General features: G+C 36.3%; 1 protein-coding gene across 2 annotated transcripts in view; it reads right to left on the bottom strand.

Annotated features, from left to right (window-relative positions):
* The window catches only part of PHF3 (PHD finger protein 3), a gene marked incomplete at its 5' end in the record, with an annotated part of 94,613 nt that overhangs the window by 24,151 nt on the left and 46,717 nt on the right, over positions 1 to 23,745 (bottom strand). Inside the window, 4 exons of one of the 2 annotated variants that reach the window (XM_079716665.1) lie at positions 351 to 534; positions 3,122 to 3,431; positions 9,080 to 10,832; positions 21,257 to 21,418. In XM_079716665.1, coding sequence (XP_079572791.1) covers positions 351 to 534; positions 3,122 to 3,431; positions 9,080 to 10,832; positions 21,257 to 21,418 — 2,409 coding nt within the window. The remainder of the gene's footprint in view (positions 1 to 350; positions 535 to 3,121; positions 3,432 to 9,079; positions 10,833 to 21,256; positions 21,419 to 23,745) is intronic. The other variant, XM_079716664.1, reaches the window with a different exon arrangement.

Here is a 23,745-nt window from a genome sequence, read left to right on the forward strand (position 1 = left end):
CCCCCCACTCTCCTTGACCTTGACTTTCTATCCCATGACTCAACTTTTTCTTTATAGTGCCTAAATTCTCTAAAAATACCACACCATTTTATCTGTCTACCTGTTATCTACCTGTTATCTGCCATTTCCCATTGGTATTTAAGTGCCATGAGGGCAGGGGCCTTATCTTACTAAGTTCTTTAGTACTTCCCCAGAATTTGGACCAATAATTATTTCAATGATTATTTCAATCACCTAAACTATTTTTCTTGCCTTTAAAATGTAAAAGTTTTTAAATTTCCCTAAATATACTAACTGAAAGTGTATGAAATAAAATATAATTATATAATAATTTATATTATTCTTACTACCTGGTTTTGAAGCTTTTTCTCCTGTGCAAGTAACAGTTGTAGACTCTTTTGTTATTTTTTCACTTTTTTCTTCTGAGGATCTCCGAGGTAAAACTGGTTGTCCCATCTTTCGAAGAGGAGCTAGCTGCCATTTTTTTATTTCACTATCCCTACAGTCTGATGAGTTTTTGCCTTCACCAGACTCCTAGAAAAAATAGTATTTAATTAATTAGAATGAAAACTACTAAACTATCTTTAAATACAAAGCAAGCCTCCTGAGCATGTGGATTAAAAAAATTAGTATGACAACCTATTAAGATATCAAACATATTCCACTCTTTAGCCCAATAACTAATCAGCTGACAACCTATTAAGATATCAAACACATTCCACTCTTTAGCCCAATAACTGTTTTTTGAAGATATATAAAACTCAATTAACCGCAAAAAAGACCTTCACCATTTCATCCAAAATCCATTTGTTAAGCACCTATTTTCTGCAGAACACATAATAGTCTGTAATGGGGAACTAAAAAACATTGAGAAATAATGGCATTAGAAACAAAATTAGGTATAAGATAGTAAGAGTTCTCTTCGTCGGCTGCAGATATGAAAAAAAGGGGGGATTGTGGAGAAATCAATTATCTGTATTTCTTACTACTTTCTAGAACAAATGAAGTCACATTTACCTATAAATGTATCAAATTCTCAGTGTACCTATCGGCAATTTTAACTCCTATAAGGTAGAACAAACCTATTTTTGTCCTAATTATAACCCACAAAGAACTACAAATGAAACCAGAATTCTGAGACCCTTGGGAGTTAATTAATCACATCATACCAGACTTCCCTGGTGGGGAAGTGGTTAAAAATCCGCCTGCCAATATGCAGGGGACACGGGTTTGAGCTCTGGTCCGGGAAGATGCCACATGGAGCAGAGAAACTAAGCCCGTGCGCCACAACTACTGAAGCACGTGAGCCTAGAGCCTGTGCTCCACAACAAGAGAAGCCACCGCAATGAGAAGCCCACGCACCGCAATGAAGAGTAGCTCCCGCTCACTGCAACTAGAGAAAAGCCCGCGCACAGCAACGAAGACCCAACTCAGTCAAAAAAATAAATAAATTTATAAAAAAAAAAAAATCACATCATACCAGTGAGAATACTTGTGTATATATATATAATCATAGTTTTTAAGAAGATAAGAGTATATACAAAAAATCAATTTTCTCTAGACTGTGAATCCTATACTTTTTTATTTACTTGTTTATTTTCTACCTCTCCAACTAGACTTACTTGAGAGCAGGAACATTTTTCAATCAGTCATACATACTCAAATCTGGTACCATGCCTGGCACACAATAGGAACTCAATAAATGGTTCAACATAAAATCTAGGGATAAGAAGTGATATTTAAAAAGCAGATTCCATCAACTAAAATCAGACTAGTCAAATAAGATTCAACAGTTCAGTATCAAAAAGAAAAGAAAAGCAGTAATCACTTGGCTCATGTATTTATTTACAGTATCAGACTAACCTCGGTTCCTTTTCTGATACAGAGACTGGATAGAGGAGTTTCTCAAAACATTCACAATGTTAATGTTTTATAATGTCTTTTTAGACAAGATGGAGATAACTCAACTGAATGACTAAACAATGAGCTGTATTTCTGAATGGCCAAGAAATTGTACCCAAGAAATGATGATTAAAAGTTAACAGAACCTTTCCAAAGGCTTGCTATAAACTGTTTTCAATGACGCTCAGTTCTATATTATCAATTACTTTGGTGCCATCAAATCAACAGGAAAAGTAATAGTAAATATCAGAAGGACATAATCTGATTCTCACAAAGTCTTGGCAGACAGGAAACATTGGATGGCACAAGGATTTGGCAAACTGGAACTTAATCCAGATTTATCACATAAGGAGTGTCCCAAGAACTGAGTTTGTAAATAATGGAAACGGTTTTAGAGAAAACGTGCTTATGTTCTTCAATCTGAATGGTCGAATTAAAATATTTCCAAGGTTCCTAATTTATGTCCGTTGTGTTCTGGAATATTACACTTGACCATCCATATATATTTGTTGCCAGTGTTTCCTCCCTAGCACTAACTACAAGAATAACAAATCAATGATTAGAAAAATCACAGGAAATAAAAAAGTAGACAATGAAAATAAAATTTAATCAGATAAAGTGCTGTGTCCTTTGTACATTTCTCCTGTAATTGACTAATATCTTGAAATTTCTATTTAGAAAATACTTTAAGAAGGTAGTTGAAAATGTAAGATGAGGGAAAACTGACAACTTTTTAAAAGGCCACATTTTAAGAGAAACATTATGAGATACGGGTTCCAAGCAAATACTGGAACAAAAATCAAAAGAACTAAGATTACTTTTCCTTACAGAGAGAACTCTTTCACTTGAAAATAATGCCAAATGTGGTTTTATGGACTCATAGATATTTACGGACTGAAAAGCTTTTTAGAAAATCTTCTCAGCAAGCACAATTTATACCTACCACCACAAAATCTCACACACATTCTACCACAGAAAATGCAAGCACCAAACTACAGACTAGAAATAGCACAAAAGACTGTAAGAAATAAGATCTGAATATTTTGAAGATGTCACTACCTGGTTTCACCAAGCCTGACAAAACATTTTAAGTAAAAACCCATTTTTACGGAAAAATAAATGTGAAAACGTACACAACAGTGAAATCTAAAGAGAAATTTCAAATTCGCAGTCAGCCCGAAGTTCTTAAATAAAAATAATGCATTAATGAGAGGCTCACCCGTTTCAAAATTTTGACCTTGTGCTTCACTGTATCATCTATATATTTGGTTTTGTCATTTGTTGTAGTGTGCTTTGATAACCCAAGCTTTTCATATTCCATTGCTTTATCTTCACTATGGACTTCAACTTTAGCCTGGTTTCCCAAAATATCTGGATCTACTATTTCAGTCTTTTTATCTTCTTCGGCACAACATTTCACACACACATATTCTTTGTCTTCCTCTCCCATTTGCTGTGCTTGAGAAAGACTTAACCCAACACAATCACCATGAAACCAGTCATCACATCTCCCACAGCCAACCATAAACCTGGAAAGAAAAAAAAAAAAGAACACTTTGATTTGATACATTTTCTTAAAAACCAATGCTGAGTGAGCCTAAATTGAATTTTTAATATTTTTCCAGTATTTTGCAGGTTTTCTGTCTTTACCCATTCTATCAGTTCAACATGGAGAGAGTTTTCAAAGAATAATCTATGAAAATGGAACTTTTAAGAAGTCAAACATTTCCCCTCTGAGTGAGAAAATACTGGGGGGGGGGGGGACACATAAGGATAAAAATAAAGGGCAACTGACCTTTGTCAGCATACCGTATAGCGTAACAATGTATAGAATAACAGTATTTCTCCACTGAGAAGGGTGATAAACTGTGATAATCTGATCACAGACAACCCATCAAAGTTACAACTACATTTACCACATAGACCTGAAATCATACATAAAATTGGAGTCACTTTTCCAACTAATCATTTTAAATAACAAAGAGAAAAACCAGATGCAACAAAAATGCAACTCAAAACTAACAAAGTGGAGCCTCACAAATTGTTCCTTATTAACCACCTTAACTATATATATATATATATATATATATATATATATATATAACTATTCTTTGAGCTCAAAATATTCTGGTTCATAGTGTCACAATGATTTAGCTGAAGGATCTTTTTATGTACTTCTGAGCATGGGCTTCCTTACTACTTGACCTTGTACTTTAGATAATAAACTTGTTTTCCCAAATAATGACCAAATTATATCAACATGAAGATATTACTATTCAGTGTGAATTTTTTTTTAATTTCCAATCTCCTTATATTTTCCCTTTACTGCATTTTATCTAAGAAATAATTTCACTAACCAATGAAAAAGTCCAAGGACAGATTTATGACTCTAAAAAGTTTGTTTTTCTAACTTAGAAATATATGGAATTATTTTAAAAAAATAGCGAAACAGATATATAAACAGCAATTTGAGGGTGAAATTACCTTTTTCACATACTTTTCAACCCATTATTAAGAAAATGACAAAGCTCACTTAATCACGTTTAACATTTTCCTTTTTTCTTCTTCAGGTTAGTAATTCATGGTATGTTTGAAAGATTTAGGAGAATTTAAGTATATTCTTTAATGATTTAAAGACTTTGTGCTGATTTCGATAAGAACAGTGGCACCAGCAACAGTGACCAAAGTCCTTTTAAAAACCTATCGTCCAACAGGAAGATGTTAAAGGTAATATACTGGGTGATATGGCCAACCCTCTCTAAATATACCAGTGGTCCTGTTTTAATGTAGAAATTTTAAGAATCAGAACGCTGAGTTTCAAACCTTACAGGATGTCTTGAAAAAGACACGCCAAATACCCCACCCCCCAATTGCAGACCACTCTATTCTTCCTCTCTCATGTGCCTTTCCACTGTGGATCAACCACTGCCATGCACCAAGGAAACTTGAATTCTTCATGTCTACAATTCACCATTCTTTACCCTAACTGGCGATGCCTGTGCTATCTTTTTCAGATAAGTGGTCATTTCCTCAATGGTTCATTTTAAAAGTTAAAACAAATCCATTAAAAAAAAAAAAAAAAAAAAAAAAAACCTCATGCCTTAAGTAAAAATAAATAAAAATACAGAATATTTTGGATTCATAGCCCTAGTGAGAAAACCTTCCAACAATGTGGTATTTGTCTGCAAGACAGAAATTATTTCTCTAGGTTTGGGAGACTTTAGATGGGTCCATGCATGTTTCAGTGATACAGATCATACAGCCAACAGAAAAATACGAAGTTTGAAAAATACAGATATTTAAAAGTTCTTCTATTTCAGATTGCAAAGTTGTAAGAACTCCTATTTCTTGAAAGCAACTAAGCTGAATTCTTTTGAATTATTGAAGGAAAGCTAATGTGATTTCTCATCTCAGCTATATTAATAATTCCTTCAAAGCAAGCCTGGAATAGTTTCAATAGGACACATACTATGACCATGGCTCTGCTTTTGCCCCAAATCCAAATCTAACAAACCTATTAGGAAACTTCAAATCTTTATTCAACCAGGATAGAGTCATTTTATGATGTGGAATGTATTCATTATATCACCATGCCCCAAGTTTATTTATGGAAATATCTCCTCAAACTTGAGAAGCTCTGAAAAACAAATCTCAAAACTACAGTGCCATCCAGACGTTATCTTAATAATAATAATATTTTAGATTTTATATAAAAAATAATGCAGTTAAAATTTTGAGAAATCAGAACAAAAAATGACATTGATAAAAATAATTACATGTCCTAGGGGAAAATGTAATTGATTCACTTGAAAGTGAAACTGGAAAATTTCAAAATAGGAAATATTACCAGTACTATGAACTTTATTAAGTGGCCTATCACAAAAAGAGAAGATACACTGTCTTCCCTTTTCATATTACCCCTCATGGCTTAAAAAGGGAGAGGGAGTATGGATCAAATGGCTAACATAATTACCCTCCCATTTTCTGCTCTGTCCTTGGAAGTTCTCATTACCAAAAGGCAAAATCACTCAAAGATAAGACTATAACCCGGGTGTTAAATATTTCACTAAAAAAAATTAATGTGTGGTAAAAGATTAACTCTGAATTAACTGGACCAAGTCAGCATGAAATCAGTTAAACAGAAAAGTTCAGAAATATTTATATTTTGTTCTCCTACTGTTATACATTCAGACACAAAATTTTAAATCCTACTATAATTTAAACCTAATTTAAAATGTAATCTTAATTCTAATCTTTTTGGCACAAACCAAAATATATTCTTAGAAAATTTTCAAGTTTCTTCAAAGTAAACCACAAAAGCAACACTGAGAATTCCTGTTCTTAAAAAGTCATGTCACAAATTCACCAACAATGGAGCTGTTACAAGATGAGCCGTTAAGTTCTGATAAGTGGTTCCTTTAAGTAACAACTAAGACTGTATTACTGTGAATGTATATGGACTCACTCTTTTCTAGGGTAAAATGATTTTATTCCACATAAACATTAAAACATTGTTTTTGTCACTAACAATCTAATCTGCAGAGAAAAGTACTTTTCTATCAAACTCTTAAACTCCTGAGAAAAACCAGAATCACTTTCTCTAAGAGAAAATTTCCTTCTCAGAAAAAGGTTTCTTGTTTGAGTATAAAGCTATGACTCCATTAAGCTAAGGATATTTTTTTGTTTCTAAATTTCATCCAATGAACTAATCTTCTAGAACTGGGCAAGAAAGTGTAATACAAACTGAAGATACAAATGTCATCTGGAGAGGCAGGGAAATACTAAAAACTACAAGGTAGGTATTATGAAAAGACTAAGACTTCTTCCTTCCAAAATGCCAACTGGCTTATGTTTAAAAGACGTTCAAAGGTAAGTTTTTTAAAAAGTATTAAATAGTCTGGCTTTTAAAGTAATGAATATACCTTAGCTACAAGGCTGAATCAGGAAAATAAATGGAAGCCAAAACAACAGCATGAAGTGTAAACTGTGAGGCAGTCAATGACTACTGTCCTTAGGATACATACAGAAGTTTATGGTTGAATATTACGTTTGGCCATGGCATGAATGAATCCGTATTTAAAAATATAATTTCCAACTGGAAGCACATACAGGAAGCTAACCTCAGTTGCAACACGTAAAATGCTGAAGAGTTATAAAATAATCTTTACAGAAGTAAATTTGTCACAAGTGCTAAAAAAATGTCGTATTAACAAATAGCTTTCAATGAATGTAGCTGGCGCATGAGATCAAAGATATGGATGAAAGTTTTTTCCACATATGTCCTTCCTAATAAATTCATATTCTTACACATGGATTAAACTAGGAAAATTACATGCTGCATGACAGGTGCATTTTTTGAGTAACCTCTATATATACAAGCAGAGTGCATCAAAGAAGTAGTGAAGGCTAGTTAATATGTAAAGAAAAAAACAATCAGTTACTTAGGCTTCTTTATTCACAAAATTGAATGTGAAATGCTGCTTCCAAAATTGATAGTTTCCAGTATTATTACATATTATTCATGTCGATTACATAGGGTAAACTCAAAATCCCTACACATCTAATATTCTAAGTCATTTTCCAGACTGGGGCAAAGAAACTCTAGGTTTTATAGGTTAGATCCAAAAGGCAGCCTTAGGTAAAAAACAATGGGACTTATCAATCTTCATTTTAGGAAAATAACTGATATTGGTGAAGTGACAGTCATCATTCAAAAGCCTGGGCAAACTCCTGAGGACCACGCCATCATAACAGAAGTTTATCTCCAAAAAAGTTACATTATAACATGTCTTCCAACTCTAGGCCAAAGTTTCATTTCAGAAACTCATTCAGTTTAAGGCTCCTATTTCATACTCTGACAACATGTCAGTATGATGGTTTTTTAGAAGATGCTGGCAAAGAAAAAAGGGCTAACTTAAAAGAGCACTTACAAGGACCATCCAGCCCTTAATTCTCTTAGGCCCACTTGAGAATATTTGAATAAGGTGTTTTAAACAAAAAAGCATAAACAGCACAAAAGTGAGGGCAAATGTAGCACTACATTTAAACAAGTCACAAGTTTTAAAAACTGGAATATGCTGTTATAAAGTAACCACTGACACTAAAAATAGGCCATGGGCTGAATCACAAATGAAAAAACCCCTTGACCTAAAAGTTATTTTTTACAGAATAGCCTCAAGAACTCCCAACCACACCCTCCATACCAAAATAATGTGTTACACCGCACTGCACTAAACTGTCCCTCCCTAAAGAGTTTCATTTTCATGTAATCTAATTGTGCTGGGAAATCGTTCTAACATTTACTTTCATGAGTAAAGATAATATTACAATGTGCAAGTTACAATGTTCGTTTATCATATCAATGTTGATAGAAGTTCCAACAGCAATCTCAACACTTGAACAGGGTAATCTTGTAGCTGGAAACTCCACTTCACCTCTTGTTCTCTTTCTCTCAAAAAGCTAGCAAATAAAACATACATGGGCGGGGAGGGTGGCAGTGTCATAAAACTACAGAACACTGAATCCTAAGGAAGAATGACAACAGCAGTGCTATAAAATCATTTCCTGAAAGATGAGAATTCACAAGAAACCCAAATCACTAGAACATTCAAAAACAAAATACATGTTTCACTCCATTCCATGTTACATACAAAACTCCCCTGTGTCATTTAACAGTTGTTTTAGCTATCAAATTTCACTCTGAGGTCAAGTTTGATAGTTACGAAGTAGTGGTATTAAGTCAGAGTAAGTGTGCTTCATCTGAAAGTATATATACAGAATTGCCATTATGCCCTTCACAATGTATTACTAGTTCTTCTCAAGCCAAACAAAATAATATATAACTTACACACCCAAAGCACTATAACAATTTTCTCATTTTTTTTTAAGATGCAATGACTAAATTACAGTAACTGGTTACAATGATAAAACATTTCCATATATACCAGCTTTTGGTCAGACTGTGTGTTTTAAAGTTTCTAGGATGGCATATTTGTAAATTCAGTGGCTCCATCTTACTATCATATATCCGGGATTGATGAGGGGTTTCTGTTTGTGCAAAAGTCTTTGTATGTTAAATAATCTCTTTCTATAAAAAGTTCTCCCACTAATCCCACCCTAAAAAAAAGCAATTTCTCTTTAATGTACATATCACATACACACACACACACACACACACCTGTTGCCATGTGGTTTTTTGCAAAACCCACACTGCTTGCTGGGAGTCCAGATATATTTGCTTTCAAATGAAGAGCTATGGTCTGAGCCTTCCCGTTTTACAGTCGCTATATTATCTGGAATGAACAATGGTGGCTCATCCAAAGAAAAACTTTTGCTGCTTCTTCTTTGACGGGGTTGTAGGTTCTTCTCAGGTTTTTTTAATTTCAATTTATCCTCTTCCTTAAAATGTTCCACACCACCTGTGTGCTCAAGCTCTTCCTTCACATGACTATTGGTTCTCACTGCTGGAGCCGGCTGCTGGGGCTTATGGCACTGTTTCTGGCTGGAATGCAACAAATGTCCAGTTTGTGCAGGATGATGAGGTTCTTTTGAGCAACCAGGGTGACCGTGAGGCTTTTCACTCAAAGAATGAGTTAAGGGTTTGGAAATCTGGACTAAATTTTGATCTTGTGGTATCTTTCTGAATACAGAATGAGCCTGATTTTTCACAGATTTAACCCCAGAATTGCAACTCTGAATCTTTGAATCCTTATCAACTTGTTTCTTTCTCACTTTGACTGGCCTATGAAAATTTTGCTTAGATTCTGATTCATCAGCATTTCGCTTCACACTTTTGACATTAACTTTAGTTACGTTATGCATTAATTCACGCTTTGCTCCAACAACTTTTTTCCGAGTATCTGTGGCCATGGTTTGCTTAGAATGAATTACAGGTTTTGTATGTTTGGGTTTTATGTTTTTTGACCCTAAGCAAGAAACACTATTTGACTGGCTGTCTCTGTCATCCTGAAGGTTTGCTGTTTCATGAGACTCCATTTTCATACTTTCAACAATATTCAACTGTTTTGAATTTTGGTCAGGTGCATCACAAATAGCATTTTCTAAAATATTACTTTCTGGTTCAAAAGCACTAGTATTAACCACCTCTAAGTTTGACTTATTAAATCTGGTGCCCTCCAACTGCTTATCATTAGACTCTGGGTCTTTACAATAAGCCATTTCCATTTCAATTCTCTGAAGGGAGTTCTCAGATTTATCAGCAACTTCCACGCTATCTTTCAATTCCAAACTACATTCATTTACTTCATCCACAGAACCAGACAAACTGACAAGGTTCCTTTCTTTCTCATTCGGGTTTGTACAAGCAGCACTGCCAGAGAAAGCGACGGAAGATGCAGGTTCCTCACTGACACTGTCATTTTCGTGTGCTAATTTTATCGTCTCCTTCGATTCTTGTTCAACTTCTCCTTCTACCTTCATTTCTTCAACAACAGTCCCATCCATTTTACTTGAAATGGAATCGTTCCGTTCATGTTCTTCTTTACCTGAAAACTTAAACAATGGGCTAACAGTCTTGGCTTTACACTCCATCAGAGTTTCATTTTTCTTTCCTTCAATACTAACGCAAGTCTCTGAAAGGAGTGGACAGTTTAACTCATGAGATGGCACATTTGCTTCTCCCTGATTATTACATTTCTGCTCAGAGTCTAACCCAGCTTCACCCTTCGTTTCAAGACACGCTAGAACTGCTTCTTCGATCTGTCCACTGTGTCGGCTGCCCCTCCTGCTCTCTTTCTGGTGCTCGGGTTTCGGGGACGTACCAATTTCTTCTTTCATCTGACACCTTTCTTGTTGTTTCACCCCTGCTTTAGGGGCAGACACAGTCTTCCCTGATGCCTTTTTTGTGCTATTTAAAGGCGCTGCATTTGTACGCTTGGCAATAGTGCTTTGTCGCAAACTTCTTATTTGTTCTATCATAAGGGAAAAAAATAAATAAAAAAAAAGCTTAGTTATTTTGCCATGTGTTTTTATTTCAATGCAATTTAGAATACATCACTTCTTTATTCTGAGCCATAAAATTTATTTTCCCATTTCAAAGAAAATGTACTGACATCTACTCATGATGATGGTTACATTTTTTATACACTTATCAAAGTTCTATAATTCTGGGGTAGAAAATAACCTGTATAAAATTCAGACTGATATTATACTTTACAATAAGAAATATTTTCATCAAGCTTCTTTTCTATGAAAGTAAGCTGGGGGTAAAATCAATGAGGTTCCTTGATATCACTACCCATCTTAAAGCAAGGCTGTCATGCAGTTGTAAACATTAAATACCTTTAAGTATATAAAACCAAACAAATTCAGGTGCCAATAAAATCTGAACTAAACCACCTATCACAAACAGGATCTGTGTGAGTTTCAAAGCACAGCCTCAAAAGAACTCTAATGTCTTTATGAATGTGCTTCCCTTATATCTCCATTTTAGCATTCAAGCTATTCCTTGAATAGCTTGAATATTTTAAGAAATGAAATATACACTAGAGTACTAGACACAGATCCACAAAAAAAGAAGTTATAATTAAAGAGATTTAAACCAAGAAAATGTATCATAAGGGAAAATGCAGAAAGTATGAAAATAATTTAATAAAGCTTCCCACTTGTAACAATGCTCCTAACAAAGAATCCACTAACGGAGACTTTCCTCCTTTCCCTATCTGGATACATCCTCCAAGGGAAAAAGAAACACAAAGTGAAAAGAAATTGGAAAGAAAGATAAATAATTCACTAAGAAAAAATAATAATAATTCACTAAGTAAAAAAACAACCCACAAACTGAAATACAAAATAAGAAGCTATATCCAAGCCTATGCATATCTAATACCTCAGAATCAACTCTGTATGAAAATTGAACATCACTAATTTTTAAAAAGCCTCCTTCCTTTTTAATGCAAAATGCTACTATGCACCAGTATTTAGAACATTTCCCTAATTTGTCACATATCACTGAACCTGTGAAACTCTCACAGAAGGTGTCACAGGTCTTCCTCGTTTGTCTCTAACAGTCCTAGTTGATGTTTGTAGTCATGACACTCAAAAGTGTCCCCATTTGGACAATAAATTATATGGTCATCCTATCTTAGAGACCCTTTCTAATTCCCCAGGACTCGGCACAATATCTGGTCATCAGGTAAGTACCCAACAACTTCAAAAATTTACTTAGTGGGGGCTTCCCTGGTGGCGCAGGGGTTAAAAATCTGTCTGCCAATGCAGGGGACACAGGTTCAAGCCCTGGTCCAGGAAGATCCCACATGCCGCAGAGCAACTAAGCCCGTGTGCCACAACTACTGAGCCTGTACTCTAGAGCCCACGAGCCACAACTACTGAGCTGGCGTGCTGCAACTACTGAAGCCCGCGCTCCTAGAGCCCGTGTTCTGCAACAATACACTGTGATGAGAAGCCCTCACACTGCAATGAAGAGTAGCCCCTGCTCGCCACAACTAGAGAAAGCTCATATGCAGCAACAAAGACCCATGCAGCCAAAAATCAAAAATGAATTATATATAAAAAAAGGGGGGGCTTCCCTGGTGGTACAGTGGTTGAGAGTCCGTCCGCCTGCCGATGCGGGGGACACGGGTTCACACCCCAGTCTGGGAAGATCCCACATGCCACGGAGCGGCTGGGCCAGTGAGCCATGGCCGCTGAGCCTGCGCATCTGGAGCCTGTGCTCCGCAACAGGAGAGGCCACAACAGTGAGAGGCCCGCGTACCAAAAAAAAAAAAAAACTTACTTAGTGGATTATGAACCACTCACGCTCAGATATATAACATTTTAAAATAACTAAAATTTTAATGGTTTGTTATTAATATTTAGATAATTTTTAAAGCTCTGAGACAGCCTGTAATAATTTATAGCTCAACTATATTTATATGCCCTGAAATAAAATAAATGAAGAACTTTTAACACCCATTATGTAAGTGGTTGATAAATGCATAGCACATTCAACTGTGAAGGTATTCAGATAAAGAATTGTTTTCCAATAGTAACTGATTAGCTGACAAAGGATAAAGTAACTCTTTCTCCTCTAACTATAAACTGCCTTAGTTTGGAGCCAGGCGGTATAGGCCAAACATTACCATTATTTGTCTATAATGTTCATTCTACTCTTTTTGTTTCTCAAAGTCACAAATATATACCAAAAACCGATTTTCTAAAAAACTGAGAAAAAGATGATAAAGTAAAGATATGCATCTGAGCTAATAATCCACTTCTCAAAACCGCACATTAAAGCTATACAAAAGCTATGAATCTAAAAGTAAAGAAAGGACCAATGCCCTAAGAATTTAACAAACCATGCCTGTATAGTGAAGGCACCATTAAAATCCAAAAGAAGGGGTTTCAGAGAGCTTCTGAATGGTGAAGTAGAACGCCTCCACATGCCACATTGCTTGCTGGACTGAAGTTTCTTTGTTCTTGACCTCACCCTATGAATCTCTTCTTCTGGCTGTTGGTTCCTGTGTTTTAATATCCTCGTAATAAACCACTCATCTGAAAGTTTTGGGGTTTCTACTGTGACAGTTATTTTCCCTTGGCACGTGACAAATGAGAGTCAACTGTTTTCCGGCTTCCATTCTTGCTATTAATAAGGCACCTTTCAGAGTAACTGCCGTTCATTTTTTTGCCGTGTGGCTGACAGGGTCTCGGTGCTCCGGCCGGGTGTCAGGCCTGTGCCTCTAAGGTGGGAGAGCCAAGTTCAGAACACTGGTCCACCAGAGACCTCCAGGCTCCATGTAATATCAAATGGTGAAAGCTCTCCCAGAGACCTCCATTACAATGCTAAAACCCAGCTCCACTCATCAACCAGCAAGCTACAGTGCTGGACACCCTATGCCAAACAACTAGCGAGACAGGAACACAACCCCACCCATTAGCAGAGAGGCTGCCTAAAATCATATGAAGTTCACAGACACCCCAAAACACACCACCAGATGCAGTCCTGCCCAACAGAAAGACAAGATCTAGCCTCATCCACCAGAACACAGGCACGAGTACTCTCCACCAGGAAGCCTACACAACCCACTGAACCAACCATAGCCACTGGGGGCAGACACCAAAAACAACGGAAACCATGAACCTGCAGCCAGTAAAAACGAGACCCCCAAACACAGTAAGTTAGTCAAAATGAGAAGACAGAGAAACCCATGGCAGATGAAGGAACAAAGTAAAAACCCACCAGACCAAACAAATGAAGAGGAAATAGGCAGTCTACCTGAAAAAGAATTCAGAGTAATGATATTAAAGATGATCCAAAATCTTGGAAATAGAATGGAGAAAATACAAGAAAAGTTTGACAAGGAACTAGAAGAACTAAAGAGCAAACAAACAATGATGAACAACATAATAAATGAAATTTAAAATTCTCTAGAAGGAATCAATAGCAGAATAACTGAAGCTGAAGAACGGATAAGTGACCTGGAAGATAAAATAGCGGAAATAGCTACTGCAGAGCAAAATAAAGAAAAAAGAATGAAAAGAATTGATGACATTCTCAGAGACCTCTGGGACAACATTAAACGCACCAACATTCAAATTATAGGGGTCCCACAATGAAAAAGAGAAAAAGAAAGGGACTAAGAAAATATTTCAAGCGATTATACTTGAAAACTTCCCTTATGTGGGGAAAGGAAAGAGTCAATCAAGTCCAGGAAGCACAGAGAGTCCCATACAGGATAAACAAGGAGAAACACGCCAAGACACATATTAATGAAATTATCAAAAATTAAACACAAAGAAAAAAAATATTAAAAGCAGCAAGGGAAAAACAACAAATAACATACAAGGGACTCCCCATAAGTTTAACAGCTGATCTTTCAACCCAAATTCTGAAGGGAGTGGCAGGACATATTTAAAGTGATGAAAGGGAAAAATCTACAACCAAGATTACTCTACCCAGCAAGGATCTCATTCAGATTCGGCGGAGAAATTAAAACCTTTACAGACAAGCAAAACCTAAGAGAATTCAGCACCACCAAACCAGCTTTACAACAAATGCTAAAGGAACTGCTCTAGGCAGGAAACACAAGAGAAGGAAAAGACCTACAATAACAAACCAAAAACAATTAAGAAAATGGGAATAGGAACATACATACCGATAATTACCTTAAATGTAAATGGATTAAATGCTCCAACCAAAAGACACAGACTGGCTGAAAGGATACAAAAACAAGACCCAGATAATGCCATCTAAAAGAGACCCACTTCAGACCTAGGGACACATACAGACTGAAAGTGAGGGGATGGAAAAACATATTCCATGCAAATGGAAACCAAGAGAAAGCTGGAGTAGCAATTCTCACGTAACACAAAATAGACTTTAAGATAAAGACTATTACAAGAGATAAAGAAGGACACTACATAATGATCAAGGAATCAATCCAAGAAGAAGACATAACAATTGTAAATATTTATGCACCCAACATAGGAGCACCTCAATACATAAGGCAAATGCTAACAGCCATAAAAGGGGAAATTGACAGTAACACAATCATAGTAGGGGACTTTAACACCCCATTTTCACCAGTGGACAGATCATCCAAAATGAAAATAAATAAGGAAACACAAGCTTTAAATGATACATTAAACAAGGTGGACTTAATTGATGTTTAGAGGACATTCCATCCCAAAATAAAAGAATACACTTTCTTCTCAAGTGCTCATGGAATATTCTCCAGGACAGATCATTTCTTGGTTCACAAATCAAGCATTGGTAAATTTAAGAAAATTGAAATCGTATCAAGTATCTTCTCTGAACACAACACTATGAGACTAGATATCAATTACAGGAATAAATCTGTAAAAAGTACAAACACATGGAGGCTAAACAATATACTACTTAATAACCAAGAGATAACTGAAGAAATCAAAGAGGAAATAAAAAATGCCTAGAAACAAATGACAATGAAAACACAACGACCCAAAACCTATGGGATGCAGCAAAAGCAGTTCTACGAGGGAAGTTAAAAGCAATACAATCCTACCTCAAGAAACAAGAAACATCTCAAATAAACAACCTAAACCTTACACCTAAAGCAATTAGAGAAAGAAGAACAAAAAAACCACAGAGTTAGGAGAAGGAAAAATATCATAAAGATCAGATCAGAAGAAATGAAGGAAACAATAGCAAAGATCAATAAAACTAAAAGCTGGTTCTTTGAGAAGATAAACAAAACTGATAAACCATTAGCCAGACTCATCAAGAAAAAAAGGGAGAAGACTCAAATCAATAGAAGTAGAAATGAAAAAGGAGAGGAACAACCAATGCTGCAGAAATACAAAAGATCATGAGAGATTACTACAAGCAACTCTATGCCAATAAAATGGACAACGTGGAAAAAATGAGCAAATTCTTAGAAAAGCACAACCATCTGACACTGAACCAGGAAGAAATAGAAAACAGAAACAGACCAATCACAAGCACTGAAATTGAGACTGTGATTAAAAATCTTCCAACAAACAAAAGCCCAGGACCAGATGGTTTCACAGGGGAAGTCTATCAAACATTTAGAGAAGAGCTAACACCTAACCTTCTCAAACTCTTCCAAAATCTAGCAGAGGGAGGAACACTCCCAAACTCATTCTGCAAGGCCACCGTCACCCTGATACCAAAACCAGACAAGGATGTCACAGAAAAAAACTACAGACCAATATCACTGATGAACATAGATGAAAAATCCTCAACAAAATACCAGCAAACACAATCCAGCAGCACATTAAAAGGAACAGACACCAGGATCAAGTGGGATTTATCCCAGGAATGCAAGGATTCTTCAATATACATAAATCAATCAATGTGTTACACCATATTAACAAACTGAAGAATAAAAACCATATGATCATCTTAATAGATGCAGAAAGAGCGTTCAACAAAATTCAACACCTATTTATGATTAAAACCCTCCAGAATGTAGGCATAGAGGGAACTTACCTCAACATAATAAAGGCCATATATGAAAAACCCACAGCCAACATCGTCCTCAATGGTGAAAAACTGAAACCATTTCCGCTAAGATCAGGAACAAGACAAGGTTGCTCACTCTCACCACAATCATTCAACATAGTTTTGGAAGTTTTAGCCACAGCAATCAGAGAAGAAAAAGAAATAAAAGGAATTCAAATGGGAAAAGAAGATGTAAAACTGTCACTGTTTGCAGATGACATGATAGTATACATAAAGTATCACAAAGATGCTACCAGAAAACTACTAGAGCTAATCAATGAATTTCATAAAGTAGCAGGATAAAAAATGAATGCACAGAAATCTCTTGCATTCCTATATGCTAATGATGAGAAATCTGAAAGAGAAATTAAGGAAACACTCCCATTTACCACTGCCACAAAAGGAATAAAATACCTAGGAATAAACCTACCTAAAGAGACAAAAGACCTGTATGCAGAAAACTATAAGGCACTGATGAAAGAAATTAAAGATGATACAAATAGATGGAGAGATATACCATGTTCTTGGACTGAAGAATCAACATTGTGAAAATGACTCTACTACCCAAAGCAATCTACAGATTCAATGCAATCCCTATCAAACTACCAATGGCATTTTTCACAGAGCTAGAACAAAAAATTTCACAGTCTGTATGGAAACACAAAAGACCCCGAATAGCCAAAGCAAGCTTGAGAAAGAAAAATGGAGCTGGAGGAATCAGGCTCCCTGACTTCAGACTATACTAAAAAAGCACAGTAATCAAGACAGAATGGTACTGGCACAAAAACAGAAATATAGATCAATGGAATAGGACAGAAAGCCCAGAGATAAACCCACGCACATATGGTCACCTTATCTTTGATAAAGGAAGCAAGAATACACAGTGGAGAAAGGATAGTCTCTTCAATAAGTGGTGCTGGGAAAACTGGACTGCTATATGTAAAAGAGTGAAATTACAACACTTCCTAACACCATACACAAAAATAAACTCAAAATGGATTAAAGACCTAAATGTAACGCCAGACACTATAAAACTCTTAGAAGAAAACATAGGCAAAACACTATGACATAAATCACAGCAAAATCTTTTTTGACCCACCTCCTAGAGAAATGGAAATAAAAACAAAAATAAACAAATGGGACCTAATGAAATTTCAAAGCTTTTGCACAGCAAAGGAAACCATAATAAGATCAAAAGACAACCCTCAGAATGGGAGAAAATATTGGCAAATGAAGCAACTGACAAAGGATTAATCTCCAAAATTCACAAGCAGCTCATGCAGCTCAATACCAAAAAAAAAAAAAAAAAAACAACAACCCAATCCAAAAATGGGCAGAAGACCTAAATAGACATTTCTCCAAAGAAGACATACAGATTGCCAACAAACACATGAAAGGATGCTCAACATCACTAATCATTAGAGAAATGCAAATCAAAACTTCAATGAGGTATCACCTCACACCAGTCAGAATGGCCATCATCAAAACATCTACAATAAATGCTGGAGAGGGTGTGGAGAAAAGGGAACCCTCTTGCACTGTTGGTGGGAATGTGAATTGGTACAGCCACTATGGAGAACAGTATGCAGGTTCCTTAAAAAACTAAAAATAGAACTACCATACGACCCAGCAATCCCACTACTAAGCATATACCCTGAGAAAACCATAATTCAAAAAGAGCCACGTACCACAATGTTCACTGCAGCACTATTTCCAATAGCCAGGACATGGAAGCAACCTAAGTGTCCATCAACAGATGAACAGATAAAGAAGCTGGAATATTACTCAGCCATGAAAAGAAACGAAATTGAGTTATCTGTAGTGAGGTGGATGGACCTAGAATTTGTCATACAGAGTGAAGTAAGTCAAAAAGAGAAAAACAAATACTGTATGCTAACACATATATATGGAATCTAAAAAGAAAAAAAAAAGGAAGAACCTAGATTCAGGACAGGAATAAAGACGCAGATGTAGAGAACGGACTTGAGGACGTGGGGCTGCGTAAGGGTAAGCTGGGAGGAACTGAGAGAGTGGCATGCACATCTATACACTACCAAATGCAACACAGATAGCTAGTGGGAAGCAGCCGCATAGCACAGGGAGATCAGCTCGGTACTTTGTGACCACCTGGAGGGGTGGGATAGGGAGGGAGGGAGGGAGACGCAAGAGGGAGGAGGTATGGGGACATATGTATATGTATAGCTGATTCACTTTGTTATACAGCAGAAACTAACACACCATTGTAAAGCAATTATATTCCAATAAAGATGTTAAAAATATTTGTTTTAATTTAAAAAGTAAAATAAAGGAAAGAAAGGGCAGGAGAAGAGAAAACACTGATGATTTTGGAAGCCAAACAAAAGATGACCAAGAAGTAACTGATGCAGGACATCCAAAAGAAGATAAACAGTAATCTGGCACTGCTGGCCGAACCAATACGATTTACACCTCAAAAGGCTTAGGAACCGGTGATCCCAGAAAACTCTAAAGTAGGCAGGAAGGCAGGCAGTTAAAATGAGGATGAGTGGAAAGCTGTTTAAAAAGCAGTCGGACCCCGCGCTCCCTCTCCCCTACTCCATCCGCTGGGCAAGTGCCCTTCCCAGGTCCTAATCAAAGACTGAGGCTTACTCTTCGGGGAGTATAAAAACAGAGTTTCTAGACTAAGAAACATCCAGCGTAGATAAGAACAGCAGCAAAGTACACTGAAATCTCTAAGACTATGTGTATTTGTATATACTGAAAGATGAGATGCCCCCATCAGCTTCCCTCAAGGGCTCCCATAATATGCTAACAATCTAACAAGCCTAAAGTCTAACAACAGGAATTCCTCCAAAAAGTAACACAGCCAGATTACCATACAGTGATGCTCATAGCTGACAAAACGTTAAACATTGAGCAAGCTATCAATGATCAGACATTTAGCAGTGTCTTAATGTGAAAGACAGAACCAAAAAAAAAAAACCAAAAAAAACTAAAAAACCTTTGAAACACCGTAAGCATCTTATGAAAGACAACATAAGATACTGCATGCATGAAACAAGACCAGAATGCTACAAAAAGGACTATTCCCAGAACAAAAAAAGAACATTCAGAATTTGATGAAAAAGTCGAAGGATAAACATGAGAAAATTTCAGCACGTAGAGGAAGAATACAGAGGTGGAAAGATGAAGAAAATGGAAGAGCCAGTCCCCGCCATCTAATACTTGAATAACAGGAGTTCCAGGAAGCAAGAGTTGACAAAATAAAGCGGAAAATAATCAATGAAATAATTCAAGAGATTTTCCCAGAACTGAAAATGGAGCATCACTTTCAAATTTCTGAGGAAAAACAATTTCCAACCTTGAATTCTATGTTCAATCAGACCATGATTCCAATGTGAGAACATATTAAATACATTTGCAAACATACAAGGTTTCAAAAATATATATCCATATTCCTTTTTCTCACAAAAGTACTAGAAGAGGTATGTCACCAAAATGAACGAGCTACTTCAAAGCAAAGTAAACAGGAACTGCAATACAGAACACAATCCTCAGAAGAATAGTAAAGAGAGCTCTCTGGACAACAGCCATGCATCTGACTTATATAGAACTAACACAACAGTGCACACGGAAGCAGATCAGAAGGCCCCCAGAGACACTTCCTCAATAAGATGAAAATGACAGAACACCTGATACTCACAAATATCTTTAAGAAAGGTTCAGACAACTGGCAGAGTAGTTGGGGTGGAATTACTGATACGTACACTGAAAACTGTGTGTGCGAATGCATAAAACTATAAGCAAATGAACAACAAAATCAATTATTAAATCAGAAAGACAAAAAGTTGTATAGGAAAAGCGACTATAGTTCACTAAGTGGATCATCACTAACAGCACACTGAGTCACAATAACGTAAGTAATTACTACTGATCTTACAAAATTATGTATCAGAAAGATGAGAAAACGTTCTTTTGTGTGATGGGGGAGCAAGAGGAGAAAAGAATGCTACATTCACCCTCCAGAATGGGAAATCAATGAACACGTACATCAGAATAATCAAGTAGTAGCAATATACATGTGTTACTTAGAAACATGGAAGCAAATACCAAAAAATTAACAAAACCAGATGAAAGCGGTAATAGTAGTTTCCTCTGGGGAAAGGGAAATAAGTAGTAGGACAGCAAGTATTGGAAACTCATAGAACTAGTCAACTCTTTAAATCATGTGAATGTGTAATTTCAATAAAACTTTTTAAAAATCATACCAACAAACTGATACAATCTCAAAACTGATTATCAAAATGCTCAGATTAGCAAACACCAAGAAACTACTATCACTGCTCAGCAACTTTACAACCTATCACATCTGTCCCTACACTTGATTTTCTAGCTAGTCCTCTCTGGAAGGATTACCTTGTGCCATTAAACGAGGTGATTTTCTTGGTGATCTCACTGAATTTTCTTCTACTTTGTCCCTCAAATTCCTGTTAGGTAAAATCAGCTCTTCTTCATCAATGGTATCATTGCCACTTTCTTTTACAACTCCTTCATCCATAATATCGTCAAGACCAACAACTAGAAAGAAAAACAAAAAAAACAAAAATTTTTGAAAATATTGGTGATGTTAAGTATTTAAAGGCAGTACAGAAAACACTGTGAAACAGTTTAATGTAATACCAAGTAGTCCTGAAAATCTAGGTCTATTCCTAAAATGTGATAATGCCACTACCAAGCTCCCAGTTCGGTTTTACAAACTTCTACCGTATGAGGCAGCTAGTCAAAGAGGAGATTAGTTGTAATTCTTCTTGATTTGACCTCCACTATCACTCACTGTCACTTATCATTCACTGTACCTTTGTGAACATCATAAGCAGCTATACCTGGATACTTAATTATCCCAACTGGTTACAGTAGTACAAAAAAGAGTAAATACCCTGAAAAGCTTGTGATTCTAGGTTCACCAAAAGATTCTAGTTCTAACTGTAATCTATTCCTTGAAGACTTTATGCTACATGTGTGAGAGTAATGGAGATATACTCTTAAGTTGTAGAAAGCACACACACACGCACACACACAGAAATGAAAAACATAATGTAATTTCCCCTCCCCCAAATGCTAGGGAAAATAGGTGTTTAAATAGAACTATACAATTAAATTACCTTCCCCTAGTCAAAAGAGAGAGTCATTCATTTAACAGCAGGGGAGGGAGCATGGAAAAGGACTGGGGAACACTATTTATATTATCAACAGGCTTATTTCTGTATCTAACAAATGTCACTTAACTAGCTGACATACAGCAATTCTAAATGTGCAGTTGTATGAAATCTTGTAAAAAGAATGTGATTATTTAGATCATACGTCCTGGTTTCAAGTCTCTGCTAAAACATTTAAGTAAAACCTGACTAAGTCCCTTAACCTCTCTAGTTTATCTCTTAAATGAGAATAACAATACCTGTCCTACCTACCTCACAGGGCTGTTGTGAGGATCAAGTGAGATGATGTATGAGAACTCACTTTGTAAACTTTAGAGCACTACACAAATGTTAGTTATTATCTTCATCCTAGGGGTTAGAAGGAACCTCAAGAAGTTATCTAGTCCTCATCTTTGTATCCAAGTAGAACTTCATTTAAGAGTTCAACAAGATAGTGGTCTATCCTAAAATTTAAAGAGAACAAAATTCTTTATAAATATACTTTCAAATGGTACAATCTTTTCGAAGAGCAATTTGACAACAGACAGAATCACGAAACTGCTTATATACTTTGACCAATATATTATAAAGTATAGACGAGAGAATAAATTACGAAAAAAAAATTCTGGCTAGAAAACATAGTGTGATCCTTGTTAGTAACAGACAAATGAAATGTTGTATAGGTACATTTAGACAAAAATGATTAGCAGGAAATAGATGAAAATTATAACAATAGCTATTCTATAAAAGATCTATAAAAGATAAGTATTCTTTTTTCCTATCTTGCACACTTCCTGCTATATGCATGGAATTACTCTCAAAAACAGAGTCCATGCTTTTAATCACTACGCTATAGGCACTAAAAGCTTAGAGAAGAAGAACGTATCTTAGGAAAATTCGTCAGGACTCATTTAAGATATAATTAGGGGAAAACAGGTGGGGAGTTCAGTTAGACGGCTACTCCACCATGATGGAATACTTATGCTGCCACACATTCACACACATTCTCAAAGAATTTTTAACATTAGATTAATAGTTCCACCATGTTCATTTTAAAAAGCGAAAGTTATGCATTATATGCATTACAAGTATGCAGAGATAGAAATGGATGGGGGAAGGCACCACAGTGTTATCAATGACCACCTAGTGGTTAGGTGGGGTAAGGAACTGGGGGTTTTTTAATCACTGTTATACTGTCTCTGTGTTTTCTACAATAAACATAAGTTTTGTATTGTAATCAGGAGAGAAAGTAATAATTCAAAAAACAGTCCAGGAGAAAGGTAATTAAAATCTGATTAACAGTGTTCGCTGGCAGGGAGTAAAAAGGTATGTTATGAATTTTAGGGCTATATTGCAAAGCAGGATCAACAGGATTTAGCAAAGCCAAATCCAAAGGTCAATTATTAGATTCTGTCTTATTCCACTTGCTGGCAGCAGCTGACACAGCTGACCCGTCGCCCCTTCCTGCATCCCTTCTCCTCACTTCACCTCTGAACATCCCACGCCCCTCCCTCACGAGCTACTTCTGCTCAATACCCTCTACAGAGCTCTTCTTGCAGCTACCACACAGGACAGGACCTGAGGGCTCAGTACTCCCACCTACCCTTTATACGCACTCCGCCCTCCCTAAATGATCTCACCCAGTCAATCTACACTCGCGTGACCCCCCGAAGTTACCTTCCCCAGCCCCAAGCTCACGCTGGACCTCTG

The sequence above is a fragment of the Hyperoodon ampullatus genome (genome assembly GCF_949752795.1).
Source record: "Hyperoodon ampullatus genome assembly, chromosome: 12".
NCBI classification, from domain to species: domain Eukaryota; kingdom Metazoa; phylum Chordata; class Mammalia; order Artiodactyla; family Ziphiidae; genus Hyperoodon; species Hyperoodon ampullatus.